Genomic DNA, 16,950 nt, shown 5'->3' with positions numbered 1-16,950 from the left:
TCCTTTTTTCCTAACTGAGGGAAAATATGAAACTCTAAAATAGAGAAAAAGATCTGTTTAGGTTTAGCCTGAGACATTGTGTCATTTGCCTTGAAGCGGCCAAAGGATCTTCTGAACAAAGGAATGAGATAGGATATTGTAAGTCGCCCCCTCTCAACCCCTAGCCCCACTAAGTTATGTACTCATTGGTCATTTGAGGTGTTCTCAAATCACTGAACCCACATATTAAAATGTAAGCACAAACAGCTAACAAAACCAAAGATAAAAAATGACTTTGACATCATCTGACAGTGAGAATAATCAAGAGTCAGATGTATGTTATTTATGAGTCAGAATGAAAACGCTTCTGTATTGGATATGCTTGAGCTGAAGTTCTTTGTCTTTATGTGGCTTTTCATAGTCTGAACTTTAAATTCTGCACTTCAGATGTCAGATTCTATTTGTGATACACTGGCTATCATGTCTGCATTCTGCAGTCACTGCAGACAGAAGGAAAAACTAAGAAGAAAATAACAGGTTGTATTTCTTTTTTAAACTTCTAAGCGAGCATGTATGAGATCACTGGATTCTCAGGTATTTCTTGAGATATTAAATATTTTAGGTTTGTTATGTAGATTAGAACCTCATGTAAGTCAATATGCTGTTCTGTGGTGGTCTAAATTCTTACAAAATGATGTCACAACTAGTGCAAACTGGTTCCGTCTTCCTGATTTTGTCTTTCTTTGGTGTTTCAAGCTATTTGGCACTGCTCTTTTTGAATATATTACTTTAGCCCACTTCCCTGTGGCATTAATCACTGTATATTTGTCAGTATAAAACAAAAAGTTCATGGGAATCCAGGTGTGCTTATTTCAGGTGGTAACCCTGGCATGAAGGGTGCCAGCGATTACCGGTGTTGATCATATCTTTTGAACCACATATAACACAATAAAATTGTTCATCTGTTTTCTCTCCTGCATGATTTAACTGAAGCAATTCATTAAGTGTTACTGTTTTTATGTGATATTGAAACCATTCCAATTTCAGTGGCAGTGATACAACTTGGCATGATTTTAGGTATTTTTCATGGAATAAAAATGATTACTTGGCTGAGATAAAGGTTCAGTCTGCTCACAGAAAGTGTTTACGTTGGCCAGACTATTTCATTGTCCATTGTTCATTCTAGAGAATCTGTCACTCAAAATTATAATCACAGAAGGCTCAGGAAGACTTAGTTTGCTTCCTTGTTATCTCTTGTAAGACTACTGCAAGTTCATTGGAGAACATAAATGAAAGGGCATTAGTAAATAACTATTTAAGTCAGTTAAATTTTTATGGTTGTTTTGGAAGGATTTTGTACGGTTTCCAGTTGATTCACTTAAGTTTGCTATCGACAAGAAAAACATTTTTGTTTCTAGTTGAAGCAGAATTTAATATGTAAACTTGTGTATTTGTTTAGCTCTCATTTTATGGATGCATATTAGTTCTAGATGATTTTTAAAAAAATTGTCATGTTAGATTTCTCTCTTGGTATTTATAGTGCGTTCATTGATTTGTCTGATTTAAGATTTAGAGTTCTCTGATAAAAGTTTGCCCTTGAATTATAAGATTACAGTCCAGAAGATCTGTTAAATGTCACCTGGATTCACCCTCTATATAGTATTAATGAGGAATGGAGACCTGGAGGGCTAAGTAATAATTCTCAGGTCACAGAATTAGTTGGTGGCATGGCTAAGACTAGACTGGAAATTTCCTGATTCCTGGTTTCATTGTTTTTTTACTAATTCACACTGCTATGTTTTTTCCTCTTTTTCTCTTTCTATATTAACAAAAACTTAGAATTCCAATTTCTAAGATGGTTTGTTTTTCTTGTTAGGAATTTCTATGCAGAGATTTAGGTGTGAAAATGTCACCCTGGACTCTTAACGAGTAAATTTGTTTCCAATATCACCTATTTCAGTTGCTTTAATGCCAAACCAAGGCACTCAAAAGGCTTATATTTTTCTAGCACTTTATACTTTGCCCTTTTCTTTTTACTTAGGTTATATCATCCTTCAAAGGATTTTTCGCATAATGTATCTCATTTGGATAACAGTAACATTTTCACCTTGCTATGTATGCCAATATTGTACTGAGTTAGATATTACCCGTCTCCAAACTTGCCACAGAATGGTAGTGGTTCTTGGACAAAAGCCCTCGGTATAACAAAGGCGCCCCATGATGGTAAGTGTATACCTGTTGTATAACTATTGGGACAATTGTATGATATATACTTAGATCAACATGGCCACAGCCCTACGATGAGTGGAGTTGTCCTAGTATGAAGGGAAAGGTGATTGCTAATGATTCTTCCTAGTCTATCACCTGGGGAAGACAATCCCCTCAGACACAGAACTGTAGCTTAGAATGTTTGCAAATGCTTACTGAGGGCAGGTAGGCAACACAAATAAGTGAAGTTGACCAGAGGGAGGCTCTAGAAAACTGGAAGGTGCATGTTCATTTGCAAAGGGTCAGCCAATGCTCTATTACAGCCAAATGTTACCATATGGGAATAGGGGCCACATGTTTCCAGATCGTGTGTGTGTGTTCTATGCCAGAAAATGTTTTAGCTTTTATTAAATATGATGTCTCCAAATTTTCAATGCTGATGACTAAAATTTTTAAAAAATCATCTTTAACTAGAGCAGAACTAACAAAATATATCTGTGGACCATAGCCCACTAGTTTGCAGCTTCTGATAGAAGGAGGCACATAAGTCAGCAGAGTAGGAAATGGTGCAAACGTAATTGTGGTTTCAAAGGTTAAAAATAATTGCAAAAACCGCAATTACTTTTGCAGCAAGCTAATAAGAACAAATGACTTAGAGATGGAGATAATTATTGAAATAGAAGAAAGGTTAAAGGAGATTATTTAGAAAGCACAGAAAGAGATGTAAAATGTAAAATATGAAAGAAAGACTAAGAGAGACTTTAACATAACATAAAATTTGGATTCTCAGAAGGAGAAGAAAGAAAGAATGAAGCAAAAACAGCATTTGAAATAATGGCTAAAATTTTTTGAAAACTAACAAAAGACACTAACTAGAATCCCACTGAGTCATAAGCAGGAACAATGAAAAGAAAGACATATATTAAGTGACATAATTAGATAATTAGGCATATTATAGTGAGCCAGTGCAACACCAAAGACAAAGAGAAAATTTAGAAAGTATTTGTATAAGAGGCAGATTACTTTCAAAGGAGCAACATTTAGGCTGAGAGTAGACTGTCAAGAACAATGGAAAGCAGTGGACATCTTCTGTCCTCTGTGTACTAAGAAAAAGTAACTGACAACCCCTCACACCATAACCAGCAAAAGTATCTTTCAAGAACCAGGGTGAAATAAAAACATTTTTAAAGACAGACATAAACCTAGCGGAGACCTTCATTAAGAGCAATTCTGAAGTACGTATTTCAAGCAAAATAGAGTGGTTTCAGATGGAAGTTCTGAGTTGCAAGAGAAAGGAGAATAAAGAAAGTGGGAAATAAGTGGGTAAAGTTAAGGTAAATAAACTGTATTAAACCAATAATACTTTGTCTTGGAGTTTTAAGGGAAAATAAATATAAAACACTTGTAACATATAAGTCAGGAGTGGAATAAATAGATTTGAAGTTTTCGAAGGTCCTTGTTTTTTCCAGACATAGGTGAAAATATTGATAAACGTTAGATTTAGATAAGTTAAGGATGCAAGTAATTTTGAGAATAATCACTAAAATAGAAAGAGAGCATTTAATGCTCAAACCCATAGATTTGAAAGATGAAATGAGAAAAATTTTCAAAAAGGCAAGAAAATAGAAAAATATAGAACAAATAGACACATAGGAAGAACAAAATGAGATGAAAGAGATTATTCTTTGCATTAGTAATTCAATTGGATGTAAATATTAATAGATTAAATTCTACAGTTAAATGGCAGATGGTAAAAATGAATTGTAAAAATCTGTTCATAGGCTATTTATTAGGAATAAATCAAAAACCAAAGAAAAGATTGAAAGTAAAATAATGGAAAAATATATGTTAAGCCTTCCTCACCAAAACAAATCTGGAGTAACTATAATAATAGAAAATAAACTGCTCAAAAGCTACGTGTGTTTTTTTCCTGACACCAAATGCATCATTCCAATACCAATTCTCTGATTCTCTGACACCAACCACGTGTCCTACAATTCAGTTTAACTCTAACACTAACTACTTGGAATTAGCACAACCCACAAGTTAAGGCGTCAATCCCACACGATTACCCCCACTTCAGACACGAGCCACAAGTGAGGTTCCCAGGCTACCTGTACTTCTTCTTGGCCAACTACAAATTCGGGGTTCCCACAATGCCCCTCTCAGGTTTTATAATTCCTAGTATGACTCACAGAACTCAAGAAAGTGTTATAATTATCATTATAGTTTATTATAAAGGATACAGATGAAGAGGCATATAGGGCAAGGTCCAAAATGATCCCAAGCACAGGAGCCTCTGACCCTATGGAGTTGGGGTGCAGCACCTTCCCAGCACATAGAAACCAAGTTCACCCACTTGGAAACTCCTAAACCCCATTGTTAAGGGGATTTTATCAAGGTTTCATTATGTAGGCATGGCTGACTAAATCAATGGCCATTGATGACTGAACTCGATCTCCAGCCCCCAACCCCCCATTCTCCACCACCACCTTCCTCTAGAGTCATCTCATTAGTACACAAAAGATACTCTTATCATTCAGGAAATTCCAAGGATTTTAGGAGCTCTGTGCCAGGAGCAGGGAGCAAAAACCAATATATGTTTTTTATTATACTGCAAAAGCACTTTTAGAAATAGGCTTATTTTTAAATGGTGAAGGATTCAGTTCACCAGAAAGATATAACAATTTTACATTTGTATGGACCCAGTAAAAAAAAGCCTTAAAATACCTAAAGTAAAAATTGACACCTACAAGAGAAATATATCAATCCCCAATCATTATGAAAGACATTAGCATATTTCTCATAAATTACTAGAACAAGCAGATAAAGTAAATAAATAAATAAAAAATCAGATTTGAACAACTCAGTAAGTTTGACGTAATGGACATATGAAGCCCACTCCACCCAACAAGTGCAAGATATATTTTATTTTCAGGTGTAGATGGAACATTTGTGAAAGTTGATCATGTGCAGGCCATAAAACATGTCTCAACAAATTTAAAAGGATTGAAATAACACAGACCATATATTCTGAACACAATACAATGAACCTATAAATCAATAACACTGCCAAACCCCATATGACAGGAAATTAAGGAACATACTATACAAAAGCCTACGGATCATCTTGAGACTATCATGCTAAGCGGAATAAGTCAGACAGAAAAAGTAGAGAACCATGTGATTTAACTGCTATGTGGGATATAAACCGAAGACAACAAAAGAACAAGACAAACAACTGAAAGAACAAAAACTCATAGATATAAACAATAGTTTAGAGGTTACCAGAGGGTAAGGGGGGAGGGGGAAATGGGGCCCTAGAAGAGGTAAATGGGGTCTAATATATGGTGATGGAAAGAGAACTCACAATGTGAGACATAGATGATATATTACAGAATTGTACACCTGAAATCTATGTAACTTTACTAACAATTGTCACCCCAATAAACTTTAATTTAGAAAAAAGCCTATGGATCTAAGATGAATTTATAAACATTCAAAAATAATTTGAATTAAAAGATTATGAAACTGTCAATTGAAATGTAGTACTTAGAGGAAATTTGATAGCTTTCTATGCATATATTAGAAAATACGAGAAAAAAGAGCTGAGTTGAGTATCCATTCCAAGAATTTAGAAAGCGAAGAGCAAAATAAACACAAAGTAGAAGAAAGTATAATAGAGATGAAAACAAAAATTAATGACATAGAAGACAAGCACACAATATAGAGGCACAATAAATACTAAAGACGGTTTTTTAGAAAAGATTTATGAAATCGATAACTTCCTAGCAAGAATGCTGAAGTGAAAAAAGAGAAGGCACAAATAATTGTTAAAGAAAAACAAGTGAGGATTACTAGACAGCAAAGATTGAGTGGGAAAGTTTTACTGCCACGCAGGCAACCCCATCAAGCCTGGATGTTCAGGAAGGCTTCTCCAAGTTGAGGTTTGGGTGAAAAGAAGACCACAAACTGTCTCCGTCCTGTATTGGCAAAGCAAAACACCTGGGAGCTGTTGGTTAGCAGTATCTGAATATGTTGGTCGGGTACACACTGGCCTGGCTGAAGATCAGATGCTATGTAGGTTTGGCATGTGTGGAGCGGGAATAGGGCATCCAGGGGCCTCTGATTTGCACATGTAGCAACTGAGTCAAGATTGTGTTATCTAGCCAAGTCTACACTGTTGTTTGGCTAGGTGGCCAAATCAGTGTTTGTTATAACCAATATCAGGACTGGAAAGGAGACATCCCTATAGGTCCTGCAGACATGAAAAAAAAAAAAGAAAGAAAATATTATGAAGAGCTTCCTGTCAATCTATCTAAAAATTTAGAAGAAAACAGGAAATTTCCAGAAAAAATATAACTTACTAAATCCGATTCATTAAGGAATATGAAGTCTGAGTAGTCTTATTACTAAGAATGGAATTAAAAGAGTAATTTTAAAAATCTTTCAACAACTTCACTTCTACCTAATATTCAAAGAGCAAATAATTCCAGTCTTATATAGAGTCACTCATAACCTTAATACCAAGACATGGAAAGAATAGTGTAAGAAAGAAAAATTGTAGGTCAGTTTTACTTTTGAACAGAAATACAAAAATCCTAAACAAAGTACCAGCAAACCCAAATCAGTAATATAATTATAAATAAGGTATCACATATTTCAATTATGTTGGGTTTTTCTCTTGAATGTAAGCTTGGTTTAACATTAGAAAATTAATATAATTCACCACATTAAAAAAATTTTAATGAAAAATACGAACTTTTCAGGAAATGAAGGATAACATAATTCTAGTTTTTGCTAAAAAGCTGGAATCAGAACCATATTTTGTATTCTTATTTGTGTATTTTTCCACCTGGCATTTTCAATTTTGATTAGGCTAATTTTCAGCCAAGCGATGTGACGATCCCTACGGGCATGCCAACCAAAGGATGTGTGTGATGCTTTTCATCACAGAGCACAGGCCCGGGTAGCCTTATCCCCATTCAGTCTGCCATTTGCGATACTTAAAACTCAGTGACTACCAAGGGCTTACTGAATACGTGGCCCATTAATATGCCTTATAATAGAAAGATAAATTGATCCAAAATATAGTCTCTGCCTTTCTAACCAAGAGAGACAATTTTTTTTTTTTTAAATCTTAAACTCTTGTGGACCATAGACGTTAGCCCCCTAACCCCAAGCCAGCCTCAGGTTCAAATGAAACTCAACCCATCTTTGCTCTAATGCCTCTCCATTTTAACACTTTTCCTAACCTGTCCTTCAAATTCTTCGGCCCTCAGTCAACCCTCTTGTTTATCTTCTTCATTATTTAGTTTAGACAAGCCAGGAGAATAAACTGCCAGACAGTATTTTCAATTATTTTTTAACTTAAAGTTACTTGCCTCAGCTGTGCTTTTATAACTGTATTATTAACCACCGAAGGGCAGACACTTTGCCTATTATATTAAATTTGGTGAATAGAACAATAGAATCTCAAGCTGGAGAAGAATTTTGAAGGCTATTTATTCTGGCTGTCCATTTGGTTGTCTCTAAACTGTCTTCCATTAAGTGTTCTCAAGCCTGTGCTTAAATATATCAAGTATTGTTGAACTTGTACAGAATGGGCTATTAATGAATGTCCACTAATGATGATGATGGTGATAAGCACACCAGTAAGAAAAATGTGTTTCTTCATTTCTTTCTTGTTACCTATCAACAGTCTTTGGGGGGTGGGGGGGAGTTGCATTTCAAAGAATCTTCCACTGTACTCCCAATGTTTCATTACATTCAGTACATTGTAACTAGGGAGGACACATGTGACACATATTCAAAATAGGACACTAATAGGCTCACTTGCAAAATAGTACATTATTAAGCTCACTTCCTGAAAAATAGCCAAAGGCCAAAGAAATGACTTTTATCACTTGGGAGGTAATATTATTTAGCTCCCCTTAATAGTCCTTTGAATTGGTTTTGTTTTTTGTTTTTCCTCAGGAGAAGGTGTAGGTAGGCTCTATTTATCTCCCCTTCCCTACCCAATTTTCCCTGTGACTACGGACCCAGACTTTAAAACAGTTGGCCTATGTTTGCAATGTAATTTGTGCTGGAGGAAGCTAGAGGTCCTCGTGGGAGTTAGGCTCCTGAATTTTGTACCAAGCTTTGACATTAATAAATGACTAAAGACTCATATGGTGATTCTGTTTTGGACTAAACGATTTACTGCTGCTTCTGTTGATGTCAGTATGATCTAGAAATAGTAAATGTGCTGTGACAGGGAAGGCTGACACCTGGCAGCCAATTTGTTCAAATTTTCCCATGCTTTTTATTGGTGTGGTAGTTCTAAATTCAGAAAGGTAGCTACCTCTGGTGTTTTGAAAGGAGTATTTTCTCTCTTGCCACCGAGGGTAATAAATTAGGCAATGTTATCTTAACAATTCACACAAATGAAAGAATAAGGACAACTAAATAGAGACAATATCATAAGATACTAGTAACACAAGTCTCAGGACCCCCTAAGCACTCTCTCTACATTATCATCCGCTTGTGATGTGATGAGACGCCCCAGCCTTCAAATGAAGGATGGAAAAGAAGGAATTGGAGGTAGAACACAGAGTGGTGGCTAGGGTGGCCAGAACACAGATGTGATGCATGAGTCATACCTGCTCTGCTTTGGAGCGGCTGCTGCTGCTGCTGGGCTGTGCCAGCCCCTCACGGTGCTGGCTCCAAGTTTGGGGAAGGCCGGTTGTCCTCTGGAGATACGAGTTGGCCGAGCAGAATAGGGCACAAAGGCTGTCAAACCCCATGACCAGAAACTTTGACTTATTAATGGAATCTTCATACTCAGAGAAACATAACTTTGGCCCTGACCTAACTGGCTATTTTCGTTGTCTTTACAATAAGGTGAATATTAAGTATAAACTATTCGTGAAATTTTAGCTGCTGGTTAGGTAAAATAGATTCGTTTTTTTAAGAATTAGTCATTTTAGCAGGTAACTTTCAGAAGCTGGGAGAGAGTATACATTTCCCCCATATATTTGTTCCCTGTTAACTTGTCCAAAGTGGACTCCAAGTAACTAAAACTGTGAGGTGTGGCCAGATAACTGCTAGCATTTGGTGATCAGTTTATCATATGCCAGCCATTGTCTAATATGGTCTACATATTTTAATCTTATTTAATTCTCATAACACCTCTAGGAAGTACATATTACTGCCCCCATTTTAAAGATGAGAAAACTAAAGCTTAGATTAAATATCTTGCTTGAGGTCACATAGTTGGTCATGATGACTCTTGATTTGACCCCAAGCCATCTGACAATAAAACCCCAGCTCTTTACCACTATTCTGTGCAAATGAGCAATGTCTATAAAATTAAGCTGAAAAAGAGAAAAAGCTCCTCTTCTAAAACTAAAAAAAAAAAAGAAGAAGATTTAGTCATTCATAGGCTGTGTGTAGGATTCAATAAGATGCTTAGAACAGTGCCAGCTCCCTAGTGGCTTTGGGTAGATATTAGGTATCATGATTGTTGTTCCTATCTTTTAGGTGAAGTTCTGATGTTCTAAATGCTTTGACTTGCTTATTCTCACAGGGAGCTCGGCCCCCTGGGAAGGTGGCATAGTGCCTTTGGTGAATAAACACAGTAATTGTAAGCCTCGGAGCTAAACCTGGGTGGTACTTTGAAGATGGGATTAACACACTAGCATGTAGCTGCCAAGTACCCAGTAGAGCAAGGATCTCAGTCTTTGGCAGATTTTCTGTTCCAGCATTCTCTCTGAGAGCAGGGTTTTCCCAGTGACGCATTTTATGAACATGTCAAAATGCCATTTGTTTCCTGTGCTTTTCTGATACACAAAACATTTAGAATCTGTGCTCTGTCACATTTAAACACTAAATATTCCAGTTTAAAAAAAAAAAAAGACTCCACCTCACCCCTTACTTCAGAGCACCCCGTAGGATTATAGTAGCAAAGATGATGGCTTCCTTTGATTTTGTGTGTGTGGAGACCACTAGCCCCAAGGAGTGCTTTGGCCTTTGGTATTTAAATGAAGCCGTACAGTTTCCCTACTGCTCAGTGGTTGTTATGGATGATATATATGTGTCCCCTCTAAACTCATGTTGAAGTGCTAACCCCCAATGTGGTAGTATTTGGAGAAGGGGCTCCTGGGAGGTAACTAGAGCTAGATGAAATCATGACGATGAGGCCCTCTGATGGGGTTAGTTTCCATATAAGAAGAAATACCAAAGAGCCAGTGAGCATGGAGGACAATAGAACTGTAATGGTGTCCATGTTATGCAAAAGTAAGCACAGCCATCTCCCTGAGGTCAACAGACTTTTTGTTTGTTTGTTTGTGTGTTTGTTTGTTTGTTTGCCTGAGGTTAGCAAGGCAGTGGAGAGGCTGGCGAGAGGCTGAGTGTGAACCTAGAAACATCAGGTACCATCATGCTTCAAAGAGAAAAAGGAAGATACCACACCTACATTGTTTTTTCAGTGAGATCATCCCAATTAAATGACTAATTTTTGCCTCAGGAATGTTGATTTTTATCCAGAAAAATCTGATATGAAGACAGATTAAAAGAGAGTAATGGGAATAGTCCGCTGTATTAAAAAAAATGCACTTCCCTTTTTGGGGTCCATTTATATAGATGCTAATAGGATTGACTTGGCTCCTCAGTGGAAGATCTGAGATTCTAAGCATCACTACAGCCAAAATTGTTAGGTAATAGTTTGAGGGCCTTTTGATCTAGCTAATTAACATGGAGCTTGGCTCACCTGATTGTATGACTCTGCCAGAAACTGGGTTTGGGTCTGTTGATATAACATAATAAATTCAAATGAAGCTTCCTTGGGCCATCTATCCAAGAACTGTTGTGTTTTGTTATTTGAAAACGAGTCTCCTGTTTGCATAAAGAAAAAGTGTAAGTGTATAATGTATTTTGATCTTAAAAATTAACCTCCATGTTGCTTTTGCCCAGTTAAGAAGTGAAACCCTATGTACCACAACCATGGGTAATTCAGCAATCCTTCAGTAAATGTATATTTAATGCCTGATATGTCGCAGGCCACGTGCAAGGTACTGGGGATGCTGTGGTGAAACATAAAAGGCCAGGGCCCAACCCTATGCTTATTTATCGTGTGTGTATAAGATTAAGGCCATCTGTGATTCAACCCATTTTTCAACTCTGACCTCAATTAGTCTTTTTTCCAATTATTGCTGGGGCCGGGACAGAGAACTTGAGGCAGCTAGGCAGATGACAGAGGTCATTCAGAGGAGCAGGGGGAGGGAGAAGTAGCATTTGGCAGTCTGTGTTGAGGGAAAGCAAAAGCGCCCTTACAGTACAGTTGATAGAGTTTAATACTAAAATAAACTTTGAGTAATTGCAAACAGAGTGACAAAACTGTCTGCTTTGATACAAGGACGTGTCACTCCAGCTATACAACACTGTACAAAAGGAGTGTTGGGTTAGACTGACTGAAGATCAGCAGAAGTGTAGAGGGAAACCATCTGAAATGGTCCTAGACAAAGACAGTTTTTCTAATTACATTGATTAAATTCACCAATACCCAATAAGGTGAGATTGGAAATTCATATCAGAACCTATTAATTTGTAGTTTGCTATATGAAATTATATTCAGGTAAAGTGTAAAGTAACCTGTGTATGTTCTCTTTTCATAGTACAAATGGAATCATTTTAATGAGTCCCTTTTTTGTCATTAAAAGGCATGGATTAAAGACCACCAGAATGAAAATTCCACAGGCAGGGACTGCAGTTTACTTGTTGCTATACCTCCAGTACCTAGCACGGTGCGTGTGGGTACATCTTTGTCATGTTTTCTGGCTGGCCAGGTCATTCAACTCCCCTTCCTATGTTTAGAAAAAGTCTCCCCTTACATACTCTGCCTCCCCAAAGTCGCATCCAGAAAACAAACTTCCCAGCCTCCCTGGCAGCCGAGAGGCATGTGATCCAGGCTCCATTACCCAGTTGCACCCACAAGGGACTTCTATTCAGTAGTGAGCAATACAAGGCAGTGGGCCTTACCCAAAACCCATTTTTTTAATTTATTTTTAAGCAGAGGCGAGTACTGGAGTATCAGGCTTTCTCCTCCAGTAATCTTTCCCTGAACATTCCCCAACCCTCTCCAGGGGGCGAGGTCAGCTCCCCTCCTCTAGGTCTATTTTTTCATTGTATTTTCCCATTGTGTTATAATTATTAGGATCTTTTATTAGGATCTTTTAGAGCAATCCGCTATAATATTTAAGGTAATACTCCCACAAATGAACCAAGAGTATCCAGTTAATCAAACACAAAAGAAGTTTCCCTTTCTCAGTCATATAAAGTCAAAACAGGGTCCCTGGGATCAGCAGACAGCCCTGCTGCAGGAGGTAATTCAGGGATGCTGGTATCTTGCATCTTGTGGCTTCACGTTTGTACCACATGACTTCCCAGGGTGCCAGGCCCATCTGAATGAGGCCTGAAGGCCAAGAGCATGGAGAGTCACACACTGGGGGGGTTATGAGCCAGGCCTTGAAATGATGTTTATCACATGTGTTCACATTCTGTCGCTCAGAGCTACATACTCACAGCATGGCTGCACCTGACTGACAGATACAATCTAGCTTATTATGGCCGCTTCTTCCAGGAAGGAGTACACGGACACCAAAAAATTATGATAAAGTGCCATATCGTCACTTTCCATCTTTTCACTTGCTTCCTTCTTCCTCAGCTGGGAAACAGGGTCACAGTAAGAAGGCTAATCATACAGCAACCCTCTGTGAATCACAGACAGATGTGGCTCTGAGCTGGATTCCCTTTTCTTGGCTCTCCAGTGCTTATTCGCTAAACATTTCTGTTTGAGGGGGGGACACCTATTCATTGGATAGTTATTTCTAAATGCTTTGCCTAAAACTGCTTTTATCTCCAGGCTCCCTATGTGTCAATTTGAAAGGGAAAGTGCTTAGCATGCAGCCTGGACGCCACATGTATGCTGACGTGCTGGCACATGGAAGCATTAGGAGGTTCCAAATCATTGCCTATTGGCCACCCACAGGCTAATGAAAGAAACATCTTTTTATTTTCCCTGCCTCTCCTAGGTGCCTTATCAGCGGCCAGGGAGAGCTGGGAATACGACTCAGGTGCCAGGGACCTCCAGAGCCCAGACTTGCAGAGTCAGCCGGCCCTGCAGAAGCTGCTTGAGTATGGTGGGAGCTCTTTGCGTCAGCAGGCTGCTGCTCTCCACAAACTGCTCACACAGTCCCCGCATGTTGGCAATGCTGTAGGAGGAAGCTATCTCGAACTGGCCAACACGGTGAGTACTTTCTGGTTCACAGAACACACCTTTAAGCCTGTGTGTATTCCAACGCAAATATTTTAATTTTGAGCTCCAGGGGACATATCAGATATTGTCTTTTTTTTATTTTTTATTAAGCATTGCACCGTTTCCAGCATTGCCAGTAATGTGAAGTGTTCCAAACACTTATGATTGGTGAGTTTACTCATTATTAAGAGCAGAGTAGATGCCTAAAAAGTGTTTTTGGTCTATCACTTGTATAGATTTAATTACTATAATATCTACAACAGATTTTCCACAACTAGAATACTTCTAGTGTACCAGACATTGCAAATTAATAGGATATAATCCTTTCTGTTCTCTAATTTGGACTTTATGCATTTGAAAAACAAAGAGGAAAATAGTACATTGAAAGATTAATTATTGTTTCTGTTTGTACTTCTAACATATTTTCTGTTGAAAACTGTGGCACAACTTGGAATCCCATTATGCTTAGCTGAGCCTTCCCTTTACCTTGGGATGAATCATTCCCATGGTGACCTATGGGTAGAAAGCGATTGTCTTCCCTTTTATGTGAGCTCTGAAGAACAAGGGTGGATGGTTGATGGCCTGGGCCACTTTGGGTGACATACAGGCACTTTATAAATTGGGATTGCTATCCAATCACTGTGGGAAAAGTCAATAAATCTACCTTGCTTTTTGACACAGCAGTTGGAACGGTGGAACAAGCATCCTGACAACTTCACTTATCACTTATATATATTTACAGTCTGTTTTGATGTAGACCAGTGGTTTTCAGACTTTTTGTGTTTGAGGCACATTGTCTAATTCTGACTTTTTTGGTGATGTGTTTGAAGGAATTAACAGTCCTACATACACCAGCAATAACTAAAATACAATTATCAGACAAGTACCAATTGAAGGACATTCTACAAAATAGCTAGCCAGTACTCCTTGAAACTGTCAAGGACATCAAAAGCAAGGAAAGTGTAAGAAAGGGAAACTGTCACAGCTTCGAAAATATGACAACTAAATGTAATGTGGTACACTGAATGGGACATTAGGTGCAAACTAATGACTAAATTATGGACTTTAGTTAATAATGTATCAATAGTGATTCATTAATTGTGACAACTAATAATGAAGATATTCATAACAGGGGAAACTGGGTGTACGGTACAGGAGAATTCTCGGTCCTATCTTTGCTACTTTTCTGTAAATCTGAAACTATTATAAAATTTAAAATGTATTAAAACACACACACACATACCCACATAATCACTACTAGGGTAGAACTGTGTCTCGTACACTCTGTAAAAGCACCCATAGTTATTGCGCTGTTTGTCACTTGGTCACCCTTCAAGGACATTGAGTAGAACCATTAACTATCCTAATCTTGCTTTCCTGCATGCTCAGGAGACTAGGCAAGCATTAAAATATGTCATCTTTCTTGAGCCTGGGCCAGACTTAGGCTATGCTGTTACAAATAATTTGCAGCAAATTGTACTTTCCCCTGTGCTATGTCAGCACAGCCTTTTTCTTTCTTTTTCCCCTCTTCTACTTCCCCACCCTCCCACTCCAGTTCAAGCCGTTGTTTCTCAGTCTAGTTGTGTAGGACACAGCTCCCTGGCCCATGCTGGTGTTATGAGCCTTGGAGTCCTCCTGTCAAATGTGAGAAATAATAATTGACCGTTGTTTTAACCATTGTACTTAGGGTGGTTTGTTTCATAGCAATAGCTGACGCAGGGTCTGCTCACAGGGGTCTGTGGGGGTCCAGTTTGATAAATACCCATTATAGGTGGCCAAAGAAAGCAAATAACCGCTCTCAACTGCACACTTGGGCAATGCCTTCACTTATATACTCACATTAACAATAATTTATGTTCCTTCTAAAACAAGTCCTAAACTAATAAAATTAACTTCTGGTTTGTTTTTAAATAGTTTCTAAGAGCCAAAGGCATTTTATCAGTGTCCAGTTCAGAGACAGAGAGCACACAATAATTCACGCAGGGAAAGTTTAACATAAAAAAATATTAACTGGTAGCAGGGGTTTACCTACTAAGGAGTAAAGAAAACTCTAATGAATACAGAAGTAGCACATGTAACGAGCAGTCACTCCCTCAAAAGCTGAGGCAGAGTGCTGAAGGAAGAAACAGATTTAGAAGAGGGCCCTCTCCTCACCAGACCCCATTGAAAGGGAGTGGCTGGGGCCCACGGGTGCCAGAGAAGTTCCCTGACATGCTGCAGGCCAGGGCTTGTGAGCAGGAAACCAGCACTCTGGAGTGTCAGCTCAACTTATCAGGATGCCACCCACTGGGGCGTCAGCAAGACTCACTGAGCATCACCAAGAAGGTGCTGGTCGGAGTGCCAGAGGAATTCACTGAGAGACTGCCTGCTGCTTCCAGTGGTGGCAAAACCCATCGAGAAGTCCCCCAATGGTGCCACTGAAACTTACAAGTGGTGAGCACCACCGGCTTCCACCCACCACAAGAACACGCAGGGGCAAGCACAGCAGAACCAGGAGAATTCTCTTCTTCCTCTAGTGGCCCCCGCTATTGACAAAGAAGAAATGGCTAAAGGGTTCAGCTTCAGTATCACCATGCAGGGCATGGAAAGGGGGACGTGGAGATGAGAGGCAATAAACTGATAACTGACACAAGCATTTTTAGCACTGATGAGCTTCTGGGAGCTTCCTACATTAGCTTTTACCTTCCTAAGCATCTCTTCCTTTTCTTCTACCACCAAATACCTGTCTTCTTCTCCTTCTTCCAAAGACAGTGGATATTATGACTTTGAAGCTTAACATACTGTTCAACATGCAAGGATAACAAGATGGTGTATGTAGAAGCTTGTGGCAGTTAGAGTTTTACCTGAGAAGCAGAATGGCTATAAGCGTATAGAGTAAAGGATCTTATTAAACGGGTAGACCTTACACGAATGTAGACGCTGGTAGAGCAGTCTATGCAGGCTGTTGATTCTGCATCTAGTGTTGAGCCTGAAGCTACTAGAAGTCTGTCAGACCCAGGACGATAGACTGGAACCCACCATGTCCCACCTCGATGCCGTGGGTGACCTGCAGGAGAAGCTGGCACCTATTACTATGGAGCTGCACACACACCTGGCCCAGGGCTCAGAGACACTGAAGGAGGACACCAGGTGAGAGTGGAAGCAAGCCTGGTACACCGCCGAGGTGAGCAACAACTTTCAGAGCATAAAAAAACATGACCTCTTCACTTCTACCTTCTGGATTTCACACAGAATGTCTCTCGTGGCCATGCAGAACCGTACAGGAAAGAGAACTCTGGGAAACATACTTCCAGTTTGGCTAAGTTGACTCAGTACCAAGCCACCATAGAGCAGCAGTGAAACTGCCAGTACAAGCTCAGCCTTACTCATAAAGCTATCAGCAGAGCAATGTGACACACTTTAGGAGGTTAGTGAAGAAGAGATGCAATGGGAAAGATGACTGCCAGATTCTCTGACGGATTCTCTGACGG

At 38.9% G+C, this 16,950-nt stretch overlaps 1 protein-coding gene across 2 annotated transcripts in view; it reads left to right on the top strand.

The window, feature by feature from the left end:
• MCC (MCC regulator of Wnt signaling pathway) overlaps positions 1 to 16,950 on the top strand; it is a 379,018-nt gene that overhangs the window by 80,880 nt on the left and 281,188 nt on the right. For both annotated transcript variants that reach the window (XM_019727795.3, XM_019727797.3), the window contains exon 3: positions 13,257 to 13,471. In XM_019727795.3, coding sequence (XP_019583354.3) covers positions 13,257 to 13,471 — 215 coding nt within the window. The remainder of the gene's footprint in view (positions 1 to 13,256; positions 13,472 to 16,950) is intronic.

This window comes from Rhinolophus sinicus, chromosome 3, assembly GCF_057876585.1.
Source record: "Rhinolophus sinicus isolate RSI-liver-muscle chromosome 3, RSI-T2T, whole genome shotgun sequence".
Lineage (NCBI taxonomy): Eukaryota > Metazoa > Chordata > Mammalia > Chiroptera > Rhinolophidae > Rhinolophus > Rhinolophus sinicus.
The sequence above is the reverse complement of the archived record's forward strand: the minus strand, read 5'-3'. Positions and strand labels throughout refer to the sequence as shown.